The sequence below is a fragment of the Phacochoerus africanus genome, chromosome 7 (genome assembly GCF_016906955.1).
Source record: "Phacochoerus africanus isolate WHEZ1 chromosome 7, ROS_Pafr_v1, whole genome shotgun sequence".
Lineage (NCBI taxonomy): Eukaryota > Metazoa > Chordata > Mammalia > Artiodactyla > Suidae > Phacochoerus > Phacochoerus africanus.
In genome coordinates, this window is record NC_062550.1 from 104841190 (window position 1) to 104854532 (window position 13343).

The 13343-nt window shown below is 40.7% G+C and overlaps 1 protein-coding gene across 1 annotated transcript in view; it reads right to left on the bottom strand.

Annotated features, from left to right (window-relative positions):
- The window catches only part of OTOGL (otogelin like), a 152670-nt gene that overhangs the window by 20327 nt on the left and 119000 nt on the right, over positions 1-13343 (bottom strand). The window contains exons 44-48 of the mRNA XM_047785805.1: positions 12252-12466; positions 8753-8894; positions 3650-3835; positions 1464-1676; positions 879-983 (exon numbers count right to left, since the gene is read on the bottom strand). Of these exons, the coding sequence (XP_047641761.1) occupies positions 879-983; positions 1464-1676; positions 3650-3835; positions 8753-8894; positions 12252-12466 (861 nt within the window). The remainder of the gene's footprint in view (positions 1-878; positions 984-1463; positions 1677-3649; positions 3836-8752; positions 8895-12251; positions 12467-13343) is intronic.

Genomic DNA, 13343 nt, shown 5'->3' on the forward strand with positions numbered 1-13343 from the left:
TGAAGCGCTGAGAAAAAATCACCACCAAGTCCTGATTCTGGCCTATAGTCTCGTCCTCGTGAACTTAGTACTTTCAATAACCCTGTCGGGAAGGAATTATTACTGTTCCTCGTGAGTTTAGCAAAGTTAAATAATTCACAAATCATAGGTAGTGAGCATTTCAAACCTACTTTAAGAAGCATGTGAGTGTGTGTTTGTGTTAACGGACAGGAGGAGGCTGTCTACAGAAGTTCTGGGAAGTCCCCTGCATATGGGTCTCTTGAAAAGAAATTACAATTTATTACAGTAGTTGCCTGGAGCATTCTCAAACTAATTTAAAATGTATTAACTTGGGAGAAAAATATTCTTGCTGCTTCACCGTTTCAAAAAAAACAAAAAAAACAAAAAAAATGTATTTTCTACTTATTTTTCTCCTTACTAGACTTTCTACATATATGATGCCAACCCTTTTAAACAGGGAAAAAAAGTGCCTGGTGAGGAAGCACACCTACAGCTAGCCAGAGCCCCATTAAACAAATATTAGATGGAAAAGCCGAAAAGAATTGAAATCTTTGGAATAAGACAGACGCTGATTCTAGGTAAACTCTGCCGCTTTTCTCTTAATGATCCTACTAAAGGTTATTAACCTCTCTGAGCAGCAAACTACACATCTATAAAACAAGCAAATCAAGATACTCATGATTATAAAGATAAATAACTGAGAAAAATATATACTTTTAAAAAACCTGGCCAAAAAAAACACCTGTCCTTAGCAAGACAGGTGAGCAAACAATCCTTTATAATAAACCATTTCCTTATGGACACAAAGAACGAGAATCTAATGCACTAATCTGCAGGAATAAAAACCTCACTCCTACTTTTCCTAGTTAATTACTCACCACAGAGATATTGTGGACAACAAGAAAAAGGGCTGTGGCCAATGATCAATTTTTGACTATCTGTACACGCTGGAATGGCAGTTTCACACAAGGTCATGTCACAACCTGGAAATAGACAGGAGCATTAAAAAACTTTTGAACGCAACAAAAATCCTGTGGTTCTAACTCAAAGCAGAACGAGGCGTCTCAATATGCATGTTTTTATGCTGCCACTAAACCCCTTCAGCTCATAGAATCGTCACACGTGAAAAGTCAGCAGACTTGAGGTTTGTCTATTATTGCCTGTGACCCTCAGTGGTCATAAGTCAAATATTCCCAGATTCTTTATCTTGTCACATATTTCTGAATATTACTAACCGATAATAGCCAGCGTTTTTCATGTGTCTGCAAAATCCACAGAACTACAATGAGGCAAAACTTGCTTTGAGAAGGTGTTACGTGATTTATGGCAATACTTGCAATATTACTTCAACCTGCACCTTTTTTTTAATCCCAAGAATCAGGTATACCCTGCTTTTTCACACACACACAATCAAGGCATTTTGTGGCATTAACAAACCGTAAGGCTTCAGCCTGTATACATACTACAAACTTCCTTTGAACAGCAGGTCCACTGATCGACAAAGCCCAGGACGACTTGAGCTTCTCGCTCACAAACTGGTGAGGGCGCCTCATCACAGTCAGGTTCTATGGGGATGATGCTGCCGTTCTCCAAACATCTGTACAGGGCGCACTCGTCGATGCCCCCCTTCCAAACCTCCCCAGCAGCTCGAGGCCGGCCTTCACTATCCGTGCATGCTGAAAAAGACGGACCACGGTGTATCGCTTAGCGCTGGCCACTGAACTAAACCAGGGTGTGAGGTTCGCATTGCAGGCCGTGACTTGGCCCAGTGACAAAGACGACACGTCACTTTCTCAACTTCCTCCTTTCTTCATCAGCTACTAGCTCACGCTTTTCTTTAATGTAATTTTTTTATGCATTCTTAGGGCCATACCCATACCACAGGGAGGGGCATGCTACGGCCAGGGGTCAAATCGGAGCTGTGGCCACTGGCCTACGCCACAGCCACAGCCACGCCAGATCCGAGCTGCATCTGTGACCTACCCCACAGCTCATGGCAACGCGGATCCTTAACGCACTGAGCGAGGCCAGAGACCGAACCTGAGTCCTCATGGATGCTGATCAGATTCGTTTCCGCTGAGCCATGATGAGAACGTCTTTCATGAAATTTTTGATGTGGTTCACAGAAAGCATTTTCTCTTTTACAACTATCTGCAAATTTGCATGTCCCCTTCTATAAATAAGATGATTTGTCATTTGTTTTATTCATTTAAGTCTTGTTAATACAATTCATTTAGCTTGAACAAACCCAGTAACATAAATTTAAATTATTTTTAAAATACTAACTGTTAAAGTTGTTTTAAACACAGTTTAAACTGCTTTATAACTGTTAAAATATGGTAGTCTCTACCCCACATTAACAGGCTTGTCCTATCAAAGTTCAAAACATTTCTGCTTCAAAATCTAAATGTGAAAAGTAGGCAACCAAGCAAAATATTATTTGGTGACTCAGTTTTATTATGAAAGTTTTACTGAATGATAAATATGGCCCTTTAGCAGTTCTTTAATAAATTATAAAGATAAATGTAGTGACAACCATATTCCCAGCTTTCCTGAACTTATTTTATTTACTATCAACACAAACTCAAAGGTCCCTAAAAACAAATCTGAGCATGCCTGTGTATCCTCAAATTCTTCCATAAATACTCTCTTCAATGGCAAACACAAACTTGTTTCTGGAACTATATATGCATTTCACTTCTACTTGCCTTTCTCTTTAATTATTAGCTTTACTTTTGACTATAACAATGAGTCCTATGATTGATAAAATACTGTACTACAATTTTCTCAGTTTTGAACTTCTTTTCATCTGCAGCCACCACAGAGACAATGTGTGAGAATAAAACGGTTTGAAAATGAAAGCAGAAATATTGTGTTTTCTTCCAGATAATAACCCTTTCTGACATTTATTGAGTGCTCATTTTTCTCTAGACACTATTGCAAAATTCTTTCTATTATTTCAGGTCTCCCACACGAACCTTGTGGGATAAGTGCTGTTATTTTCTTCACTTTACAGACATGCAACCTTAGGCTTGCAGAAATAAAGACGAATCATTAATATACGAAATCACCGAAATTTCAATTCAGCCCAAATAGTATTTCCTCCATGCTTAGTTTGAAATATCCCTTCTCAGGAGTTCCCGTCGTGGCGCAGTGGTTAACGAATCCGACTAGGAACCATGAGGTTGCGGGTTCGGTCCCTGCCCTTGCTCAGTGGGTTAAGGATCCGGCGTTGCCGTGAGCTGTGGTGTAGGTCGCAGACGCGGCTCGGATCCCGTGTTGCTGTGGCTCTGGTGTAGGCCGGCGGCTACAGCTCCGATTGGACCCCTAGCCTGGGAACCTCCATATGCCGCGGGAGCGGCCCAAGAAATAGCAACGACAACAACAAAAAGACAAAAAAGACAAAAGACAAAAAAAAAAAAAGAAATATCCCTTCTCAGCTTTTATAGGCAGAAGTAGAGATTAAAACCTATCACCACTGGAGCTGCTAACTTTGGTGAGGTCAACTGAAATCATTAAAACCAAGCTACATATTCACTTCCTTTCCAACACGTAGGCCACCTCCAATCAGCATTTCTCAGCACAGCGAAGATCTAAAAAAGTCTTATTTGCTGGGTCCCGAAGATGCTGTTTTGTGTTTTCTGCTTACCACATTCTTTCTCAGGAATGCACCGAGTTGAATCTGGCCTGTGAAGAATCGTCCCATTTTTGCACACACAGTCTTCCCTTAATTTCAGACACGAAGAGTATCCGTAGAACCATCTGTTCAGACATGTCCTTGCTTCACAAGGCTGCACACAGGGTTGATATTCTTTCCCCTCGGGGCAACTCAGAGCTATGAAAAAATACAGGAATTTTTGCTAATGATAAAAGTGACCCCCTTGTATTCTAGTAAAAGGAAGACATCAGTTTTCTTTCTTAAAATTAATTTAGCACACTTTCAGCCTCTTTGAAACTGTGTAACCATAAATCAGACACAAACAATCAACAGGTATTTCTGAGCATCTTTTAGGTGTTCTGCTAGTACTATGCTACAGCAGGAAAAGGTCAACGGATTTTTATCTAATAAGTATGACCAACAGGCAGCCCGAATGTAGTTGCCTAAGCATGAAGTCAACTATGAGGAAGTTACTTGTCTACACAGTGGAAGGAGATAGAACAGTCTACTGAGAATAAATACAGAAAATGTTCTAAGTATGCAACCCAACTAAGTCATAAAAAAGAAAAATCCTGTGTGTTTAGGCTTAATCCCTCACTGTCAACAGAAACTAAGCAGTTTCTAAATGATGTTTCAGAAAAATTCTTGATTTTCAGTGATCATAAAAAGGGATACTGTTAAAAAATAAACACTCAGCTGGGAGACAGAGTGTAAACTGGTACAATCCCAGTGGAGAGCAATTTCATGGACTCCAGGAAAATTGAAGAGGCCCTCTGTTGCCAGTGAATCAAGCAACCCAGCTCTTAAACAGTGATTACCTTGGAGGGGCAAGGAGCAGAAAGGCATAGGACAGGCACCAGAAGCTGCTTTTATTTCTGAAGTGCAATCTCGTGTTTCTGACATACTATTCTTTCACTATGCATTTTATTCTTCTTTGGGGAGGGATGAAAACTTTTGCTTGAGTATTTTAGTAGCTCTTCTATTGAATTTATTTTACCATTTAATCCCCTGAATGACTCTAATTTATTGGACGATATTTTCTACATAGAGAGAGAGAAGAGACTAGCGATTGCCAAGGGGGTGGAGAGGGAGGGAGCAGGACTGGGCCTTTGGGACCAGCAGAGGCCGATGAGCACACGCAGGATGGGTAAACAACAAGGTCCTGCTGCACAGCGCGGGGAACCACCTCCAATACACTGTGATAATCACGGAAAAGAATGTGAATGTGTGAGTATGTATAACCACACACACTATAAATCCAATATATTTCCATAAAATAAAAAAATATATTTTCTATAAAATGTGCCCAGGATTGGTGAAATGTTTAATAAAATGTGTATGAAAAAAGCCTAGGTGTTAATCTAGCAACCAACTGTCCACATACAAAGTTATTACAATATTATTGACTATATTCCTTATGCTGGAATGTGAATCACTGAGGTTTACTTACTTTATAACTGGAGGTTTGTACTTCTTAATTCCCATCACCCATTTCACCCCTTCCGCCAGCAACCAGTCATGTGTTCTCTCTTATCTATGAGTCTGGTTTTGTTTTGATTTGTTTGTTTAGATTCCATGTATAAGGGAGGTCATGTGTCTGTTTTTCTCTCACATCTTTCACTTAGCCTAATTCCCTCTAAATTCATCCATGTTGTTGCAAATAGTCATATTTTATTTTTTATGGCTATATAATATGCACATCTTCTTTATCCATTCATCTACTGATGGCACTTAGGTTGCTTCCATTTTATGGCTATGTAAATAACTCTACAATGAAGACGGGGTTGTGTATTCCTTTTGAGTTAGTGTTTCTGTTCTCTTCAGGTAAATATTCAGGTGTGAAACTTATGGACCATATGGTACTTCTATTTCTAATTTTTTTGAGAAAATTCCATACTGTTTTCCTTTTTTGTCTTTTTTTGGGGGGGGTCTTTTTAGGGCTGCACCTGCAACATATGGAGGTTCCCAGGCTGGGGGTCCAATCAGAGCTGCAGCTGCTGGCTTATGCCACAGCAACGTTTGATCCAAGCCGTGTCCGTGACCTACACCACAGCTCATGGCAATGCCGGATCCTTAACTGACTGAGCAAGACCAGGGATCAAACCCGCATCCTCATGGATGCTAGTTGGGTTCACTAACCACTGAGCCACAACAGGAACTCCTTTGTCTTTTTGGTGACAGACATTGACAGATATCTCATTGTGCTTTTAATTTAAGGTCGCCCGATGATTAGTGATATTGGGCACCTTTTCATGTGTCTGCTGGTCACGAGTATGCCTTCTTCGGAAAAATGTCTATTCATATCCTCTGCACATTTTTTAATTGGGTTTTTTGTTTTCTGATGTTGAGTTGTGTGAGTATTTTGCATATTTTTGACATTAACCCCCTAGCAGACATAGAGTTTGCAAACATCTTATCCATTCGCTAAGATCCCTTTCCAGTTTGTTGATAGTTTCCTTTACTGTGCAGAGACATTTTCGTTTAATGCAGTCCCATTTATTTATGTTTGCTTTTGTTCCCCTTGCCTGAGGAGGCGTATTCGAAAACTATTGCTAAGACTCATGTCAAAAGGAAAATCATCTGTGTTTTCTCCTAGGAGTTTTATGTATTCAGGTCTTACGTTTACGCCTTCTGTCCATTATGAGTGTGTTTTTGCGTATGGCGTGAGAAAGTAGTTATTCTTTTGCATGTAGTTGTCCAGTTTTACCAAAACCGTTTATTGAAGAGGCTATCTTTCTCCCTATTATACGTCTTGCTTCCTCTGTCATAGATTAATTGACCATATAAGTGTGGGCTTATTTCTGGGCTCTTTATTCTGTTCCATTCTTTGTGCCTTCTTTTGTGCCAGTAGCATACCGTTTTGACTATCATAGCTTTGAAATGTAGTTTGAGATCAGGGAGGGCGATACCTGTACTATGAAGTCAACTATGATGAAGTTACTTCTTTTCCTTTTTTCTTTCTCAAGATTACTTTGGCTATTTGGGGGTGTTTTGAGCTACTGAACAAATTTTTAAATTACTTGTTCTAGTTCTGTAAAAAATTTCCTTTGGTATTTTGACAGGGATACCATTGACTCTCCAGGTAATTTTTGGTAATGATAATTTTAACAATGGTAATTTTTTTCAGTCATGAGCATGAACATGGTATGCTTCCACTTGTTTTGGTCATCCTCAGGTTCCTTCGTCAATGTCTTAGAGTTTTCCAAGTAAAAATATTTTACTTCTTTGGTTAGATTTATTCTTCTGTATTTATTATTTTTGATGCAATATGTAAATGGACTTGTTTTCTTAATTTCTCTTTTTGCTAGTATGTCATTTGTGTACAGATTTCTGTATATTAATTTTGTACCCTGTAACTTTACTGAATTCATTTATTAGCTATAATCTATTTTGGTGGTGTCTTTAGAATTTTCTGTTTAGTATTATGTGATCTGTGAACAGCATTGTGTAATCTATGAACAGTGACAGTTTTACTTGTTCCTTTCCAATCTGGGTACCTTTAATTTCTTTTTCCTATCTAACTGCTGTGTCTTGGACTTCTGATGCTACGCTGAATAAAAGTGGTAAGAGTGGGTGTCCTTGTTTTACTCCTGACCTTAGAGGAAATGCTTTTAGGTTTTCACTGTTGAGCATGATGTTGGCTGTTGCTTTCTCACACATGGTCTTTAGTATAATATGTTCCCTCTATCCTCACTTTGTTGAGAGATTTTTGTAATAAGTGGATGTGGAATTTTGTAAAAAAATGTTTTTGCACCTATTGAGATGATTTTTTTATCCTTCAGTTTGGTAATGTGGCTTATCACACTGATGGGTCTGTAGATACTGAACCATCCTTGGCATCCCTGGGGTAAATCCCACTTGACTGTGGTGTATGATTCTTTGAATGTTTTGTTGAATTCAGTTTGCTAATGTTTTGTGGATAACTTTTGTATCTATGTTAATCAGCGATACTGGCCTATAGTTTTCTTTTCTTTGATGTCTTTTTCTGTTGTTTTTTTTTCAGCAGGGCGCACTCTCCCCAGTCACCAGAGGTATATGCTCTAGGATCAACCTCCTATGCAGGCTGTGTGCACCCTTCTGTTGTGGCAGGTCCAACTACTGTGGGTGCACTGCTAGGCAGGGCTGGCCCTTGGCCCAGTTTACTTGGCCACAGTGGCTGGGGGCCACTGCAGGGTAGGGTAGGGATTCTGCATGGCTCTCTGCACAGCCTGGAGGACTACGGGCCAGTGCGGGGCCACCGAAGGGCAGATAAGCCCCCTGGAACTAACAGGCTAGAGAGAGGATTCCAAAATGGGTTTTGCCAGTGCCAGTGTTATCACAGTAGAATGGGCTCCCAAAAATGCCTATGGCCAGTGTCTTCATACCCAACAAGAGTCTAGCTGCCTCCTGCCTCTCCAGAAGGCTCTCCGAGATCAGCAAGGGGTTCTGACCCAGGGCCCCTTCAAACTATTTCCTCTGCTCCGCCAAGTGGAGCGTGGGAGACTTTGTGCACACTCTTCAAGAGCAGAGTAGCTGTTTCCCACGCCCTCCAGCTCTCCTAAATATAGGCCCCGCTGGGTTTCAAAGGGAGAACTGCTGGGACGCGTCTTCCTCATGCAGCCCTTGTAGGCTGGGGAAGTCGACGTGGAGCTCAGCTTCCTCCCTTCTCAGGAAAGATCGGTAATTGTGATACCCTCCCGTGTGCGGGTCACTGACCAAGGTGTATGTGTCCCAGCTACACAGCATCTCCACCCCCCTAACCATCTTGCTGTTGTTCCTTCTTTAGGACAGGAAACATCTTTCCTGCTGGTCTTCAGGTCTTTCTTATAGTTGGTTTCCCTGTAGATAAATGTAATTTTGGTGTATCTGTTGGAGGAGGGGAGCTCAGGGCCTTCCTTCTCTGCTTCCTTGACCACCTCCCTTTAAATTTAGACCAGAATGAAAACAGAAGTCGTTTAAGTGGGGGAACTGAGCTTGAACTATAGGTTACATTGACATTCATTTTATTCCTCCAAAATGATTTTTCAATGAACAACAAAGGAAGAAATACCAAAAAAAAAAAAAATGGAATGTTATTTGATTGTTAGAAAATATTACTTGAACAGTACTACTTACGGCAGTAATCAGGTGTTCTCCACCGAATACAAACATCAAACTTGTTGCATAGAGCCACATATGCAGAAAGGGCATCACATTCATAGTTCCAAAAATAGGTGTAATTGATCCACATCTTTTCACAAAAATCCTGTGGTGAAACCTGGAGATACATCGTGCCTTGAGATAAGTTACATTGTTTTAATTCTCTAAAGGCCCTAAGCTAGACTAAAACTATTTAGAGAATCAAAAGGGAGCAAATTATTATTCATTACAGTTCCTCTTCGACCCTAGAGTTTCGAAGTTTCATAATATTAGATGTCATCACTGAATTTATAATTTTTAAACATGTTTTAGATAAAATAAATATCGTATGTATTCATCTATATAAACCTAGCTTCTAAAGATGGAAAAGAAAGACAGTATACGGACCTAGTAAAAATCTATTTCTGATATTACATTTTGGGATCACAATCTTCGCATGTATATATATAAAGATTTTGATTTATTATGGATAAAATTGGAAGCTCCGAAAGCTTTCTTTAATGATACATGGCACTGCTTATTAAACGAGGTTATAAATACTTCTCAAAAAGTATGTACTAATATTGAACATTGTCAAATAATTCACATAATTTGCCAAGGCTCGATTTAGTTAGACTCACTTTTTTCTACAGATTGTTTGATTTTTATCTAGAGATACCTGAAATCTAAATAATTTAACTTATCACAACATTTACTCGAGTTTTTCTCCATTCATTTATTCAGCAAATACACTAAGCTTCTAGAATCAGATGTGGAACTGGAGCACAGGTCAAAGTGTCAGGCAAAAATACTTAATGTTTTTCATCTCCCACCATTTCTTCTTCCAGGTCTCCATCTATAAAAACCAAGACTCTACTTTCTGCTTCGTCTCCTTTGTTGAATCTCCTCGGTTGCCAACCATTTCACAACGCGTGGAATATTTACCATGACCATCGAGAGCCTCCCGCTTTCCAAATTCAGAGACCACTGGTATTCACCTCCTCACCCCCTCGGAGGCCTGCGGTGCCAGGCACACCCCCCATTCGTACAGCCTCTCCTCCGGCTTGGAGAGACTCACGCTGGGGTGACGTTCCGTCTGTTCACTGTCATCCCCTCCTGCTTCTCATTCCGAGGGTCTGTCTAGACTCCATCCCTGAGGGGTCCCGTCTACTCACTACGAATGCTCCTCCTCAGCTCACCCATTCCCGCAGCTTCTACCACCATCCTGGGCATGTACCTCTCTGCCTCTGTTTCTTCATAAGTTAAACAAAGTTAATAATCAACCTACTACTGCTGAGATTGCTGTGAGCTAACACATGGAGAGTGTACAGAGCAGACTCGAGCACATGCAACAGTAGTTACCGTTATTTTAAAAACTCCATATACTAGTAAATTCCCAACCTGATCCCTGGTTTTGACAGGTCTTCCGTGAGATCTAAAACATGTTTCCAAGTTTTTTCCATGTATTTTAGGCTTGGAAGTTCCATATGACTTAACTTATTCAATGTTTTAAAAAAAATCATATCCCTTCTCTATTTAACCCACAAAAGCGGATTCTCCTGTAACCTCCATTCATCCATTCACTTATGCATCCTCCCATAATTTGCTGAGCACCTAACTGCATATCAGTCACTGTATTATACATGAGGAATATAATAAATAAAACAGGCCTGTCCTATTCCCGTGGATCTCACAGCTAAAGCCTTTGTCACCATGCTAAAACAGAGAAGAGGAGGGAAGTGTTCCAGCTTGGGGCACTGCAAGCATAAAAGCTTATTCACAGGAAAAACCTTGAAATAGTTTAAAGGAAGCTGGAACGCCTGGCCCTTAGCCAGCAATAAGAGTGTAGCACAAGAAGGAACTGGAAAAGTAGGCGGGACAAAGCAGAGAGGACCCGAGGAGCCCTGAATAGAAGTTTAGAATATGGTCTAAGAGGCAGTGAAAGACCCCGAAGGATTTTAGGTAAAGAAACAATCTAATCCTGCTTCCATTTTCAAAAGACAACTTGTCTGCTGTGCGGAGATTTGCAAATGAGAATGAAGATGAGAAGTGGGGAAACTGAAGGACGAGCATGCCCTTCTTTCGTCATCAAACTCACTGGCAAGATCCTATGGGAAAGCTGGGACGGTTACAGGCTCAATGGTGGACACTGTGTGGCCTCGCTAGGCCTTGAATCGTCAGGCTGGACGTTCCCTAATTTACTCAAACGTCTAAGTTCCCAGTCAGAAATGGAATTTTTGAACGCTGTTATGCTGAAATGAGTTAAAAAGTATTTGCTATTTTTTTCATTTCTATATGCATGCATTTAAAAATGTAAATATTTAAAACTTATGTGCCTGCAAATCTCTAATTGAAACTGAAGCGCCAGAGAGGTCCCATGACTTCATATCCTCTGCCGTTTCCCTCAGAGCACTCACGGGCGGGCCGAGAGCTGCAGAGTCCACAGCGGGGGGGCCCAGCACGGAGGGTCCTTCAGGGCAAACTCCCTCTGCCCTGACAATTCCCTCACTCTACTTCCCAGACACTCCGCTTCCCGAAGTGTTGCACTAGCCGCCTCAACGTTTGCCTAACGTGGCCCTTTCTAGAAACCTTGCTCTTACCATAGGGTTTCCTTTAAGTTTTTTTTTTGTTTTTTGTTTTTGTTTTTTTTTGGTCTTTTTAGGTTCACTCCTGTGGCCTGTAGAAGTTCCCAGGCTAGGGGTTAAATCAGAGTCACAAAGATTAGTTTTCTTTGCCTCGTCTCCCTTCTTCCCTCATCTCTCCTGGAAAACTCATTCTTCCAAATAATTCATGTATCGGAAACTCTGGGAAGTCTTCTCCCAACCTGGGCCCCTATGCACCTCTGTACTACATATTGGGAAAAATCTGTTCACCGGCTTGCCTGCCTTCCAGACTCCTGGGGAGCAAGGAGAGATCTGAACTTGGCTTTTGCAACACGAGTTTAACAGAGCGCCTACTACTGGATGCTCACGGACTTTTCATTTAACGATTCATGAAATGCTGTATTTTTCTGTCTTTTGTCTCTAACAACAGATCTTCTTACTCAAATATTTAAAACAGCTACTAGCTACCTGAAGTCAGAAAGTTAGAAACCAGTACAGAACGATTACATTCAATATGTGACAGGTTCTATTACAAGTATACACTACAGCGGCCAGAAATTGATCCAAGTCTCCCAGTCGTGGTTTCTAGACTGGGTTAAGCGGCATTGATCTCTTTCTCCTAGAAGCATTTATTCATAGCACGAAATTTCATTTTTCTTGAAAACTGTAGCTATAGTCCAGAAAGACAAACATGGAGAGAAAGTAGATAATTATCTTTCCTGTTCTGTAAGCCTAGAAACAACACATTATTTTGAATCCCGAAGCAGACTGGCAGAAGGTCTGGGGATAAACTGTTTTCAGTAGGAGAACACCACGGCAAGAACAAGAACACACTGGCTTCCCCTCAACATGTCTACCATGACACTTCTTAGCGGTCGTTGCTTCCAACTTACCTCATCATGGCATGGGATGAAAGCTTTCCTATTCAGTAACTCGATGCAGTGACTGCAGTCGTGCTCAGTACAATTTCTAACGGGCCTTCGCGTTGTTACCTCAAAGGATTTCTCAATTTCCCAGCTCTCAATAAACAATTCTATGTCTTCCACATTCGTAATGATTGTGCCATTTTGCATCCTGAGGTCATCATCTGGGTCTTCGTTGCAGATTCCTTAAGAGACGTGCGACATTGGCAAGAAAAAAATTCACTTAAACCAAATACAGGCAGGAGAAACAAATCATCTTAATAATGTATTTAAAAGGAAGAAGTCATTTATGGAGTCAGGTTCCAAGTTGATGTCTTGTCTTTAACACTGATGGATTTTTTTTTTTTTAATTGTGTAGCTGATTCTTCGATAAAATAGTGTGGAATGGTCTGAACCAGATAAGAACAAAATCATGGTCGGAGACGCCAAGCTTTATGGAAAAGATCATAGAATTAGAAGGAAGAGATTGATTCTGTCCCTACACTCTTTTATTACCACTGTCTCCTAATTTAAGAACTCGTTCTTAAATCTGTCAAGGTGTTCCCTGGAAGACTGGACCTCTGGCGTCCATTCCTCTAGGAAAATCCTGTCTGAAAACATTAACTTTTCCTTTCAAAACTATCTCTGCCCACTACCTGGAACATGAACCACTCCAGCAGAGGGACCTGACTGGCATCAAAGTATTTCTTACTCCCTTTCAGTAACAACCATTACAGGTAATCCAGGCAGAAACCAGTCAGCTCGTGGCAGTCACTGAGACACAGAGATTTGTTCAAAGTTAGGACAACCTTGTTAAGCTCAGAATTTGACCTGGGAATTCTGGGGCATGAACAATCTCTCCTCCTTGGGGTGACATGGTCTATTTATGACTATGATGCTACAACCTGCTATAGCCTCTGGCTTCCTTGAGGGAGGTCAGACTGAGAAGAGAGCTTGCTTTTCATCTATTAGAGGCACAGCCAAGGAAAGTACAAAGAATGGAGCTCACCATACCTTATCTGAATCATACCCTACTTTACAACAAATTTTTCTTAATTCCCAAGGCTTCTAGCAATGAAAGAT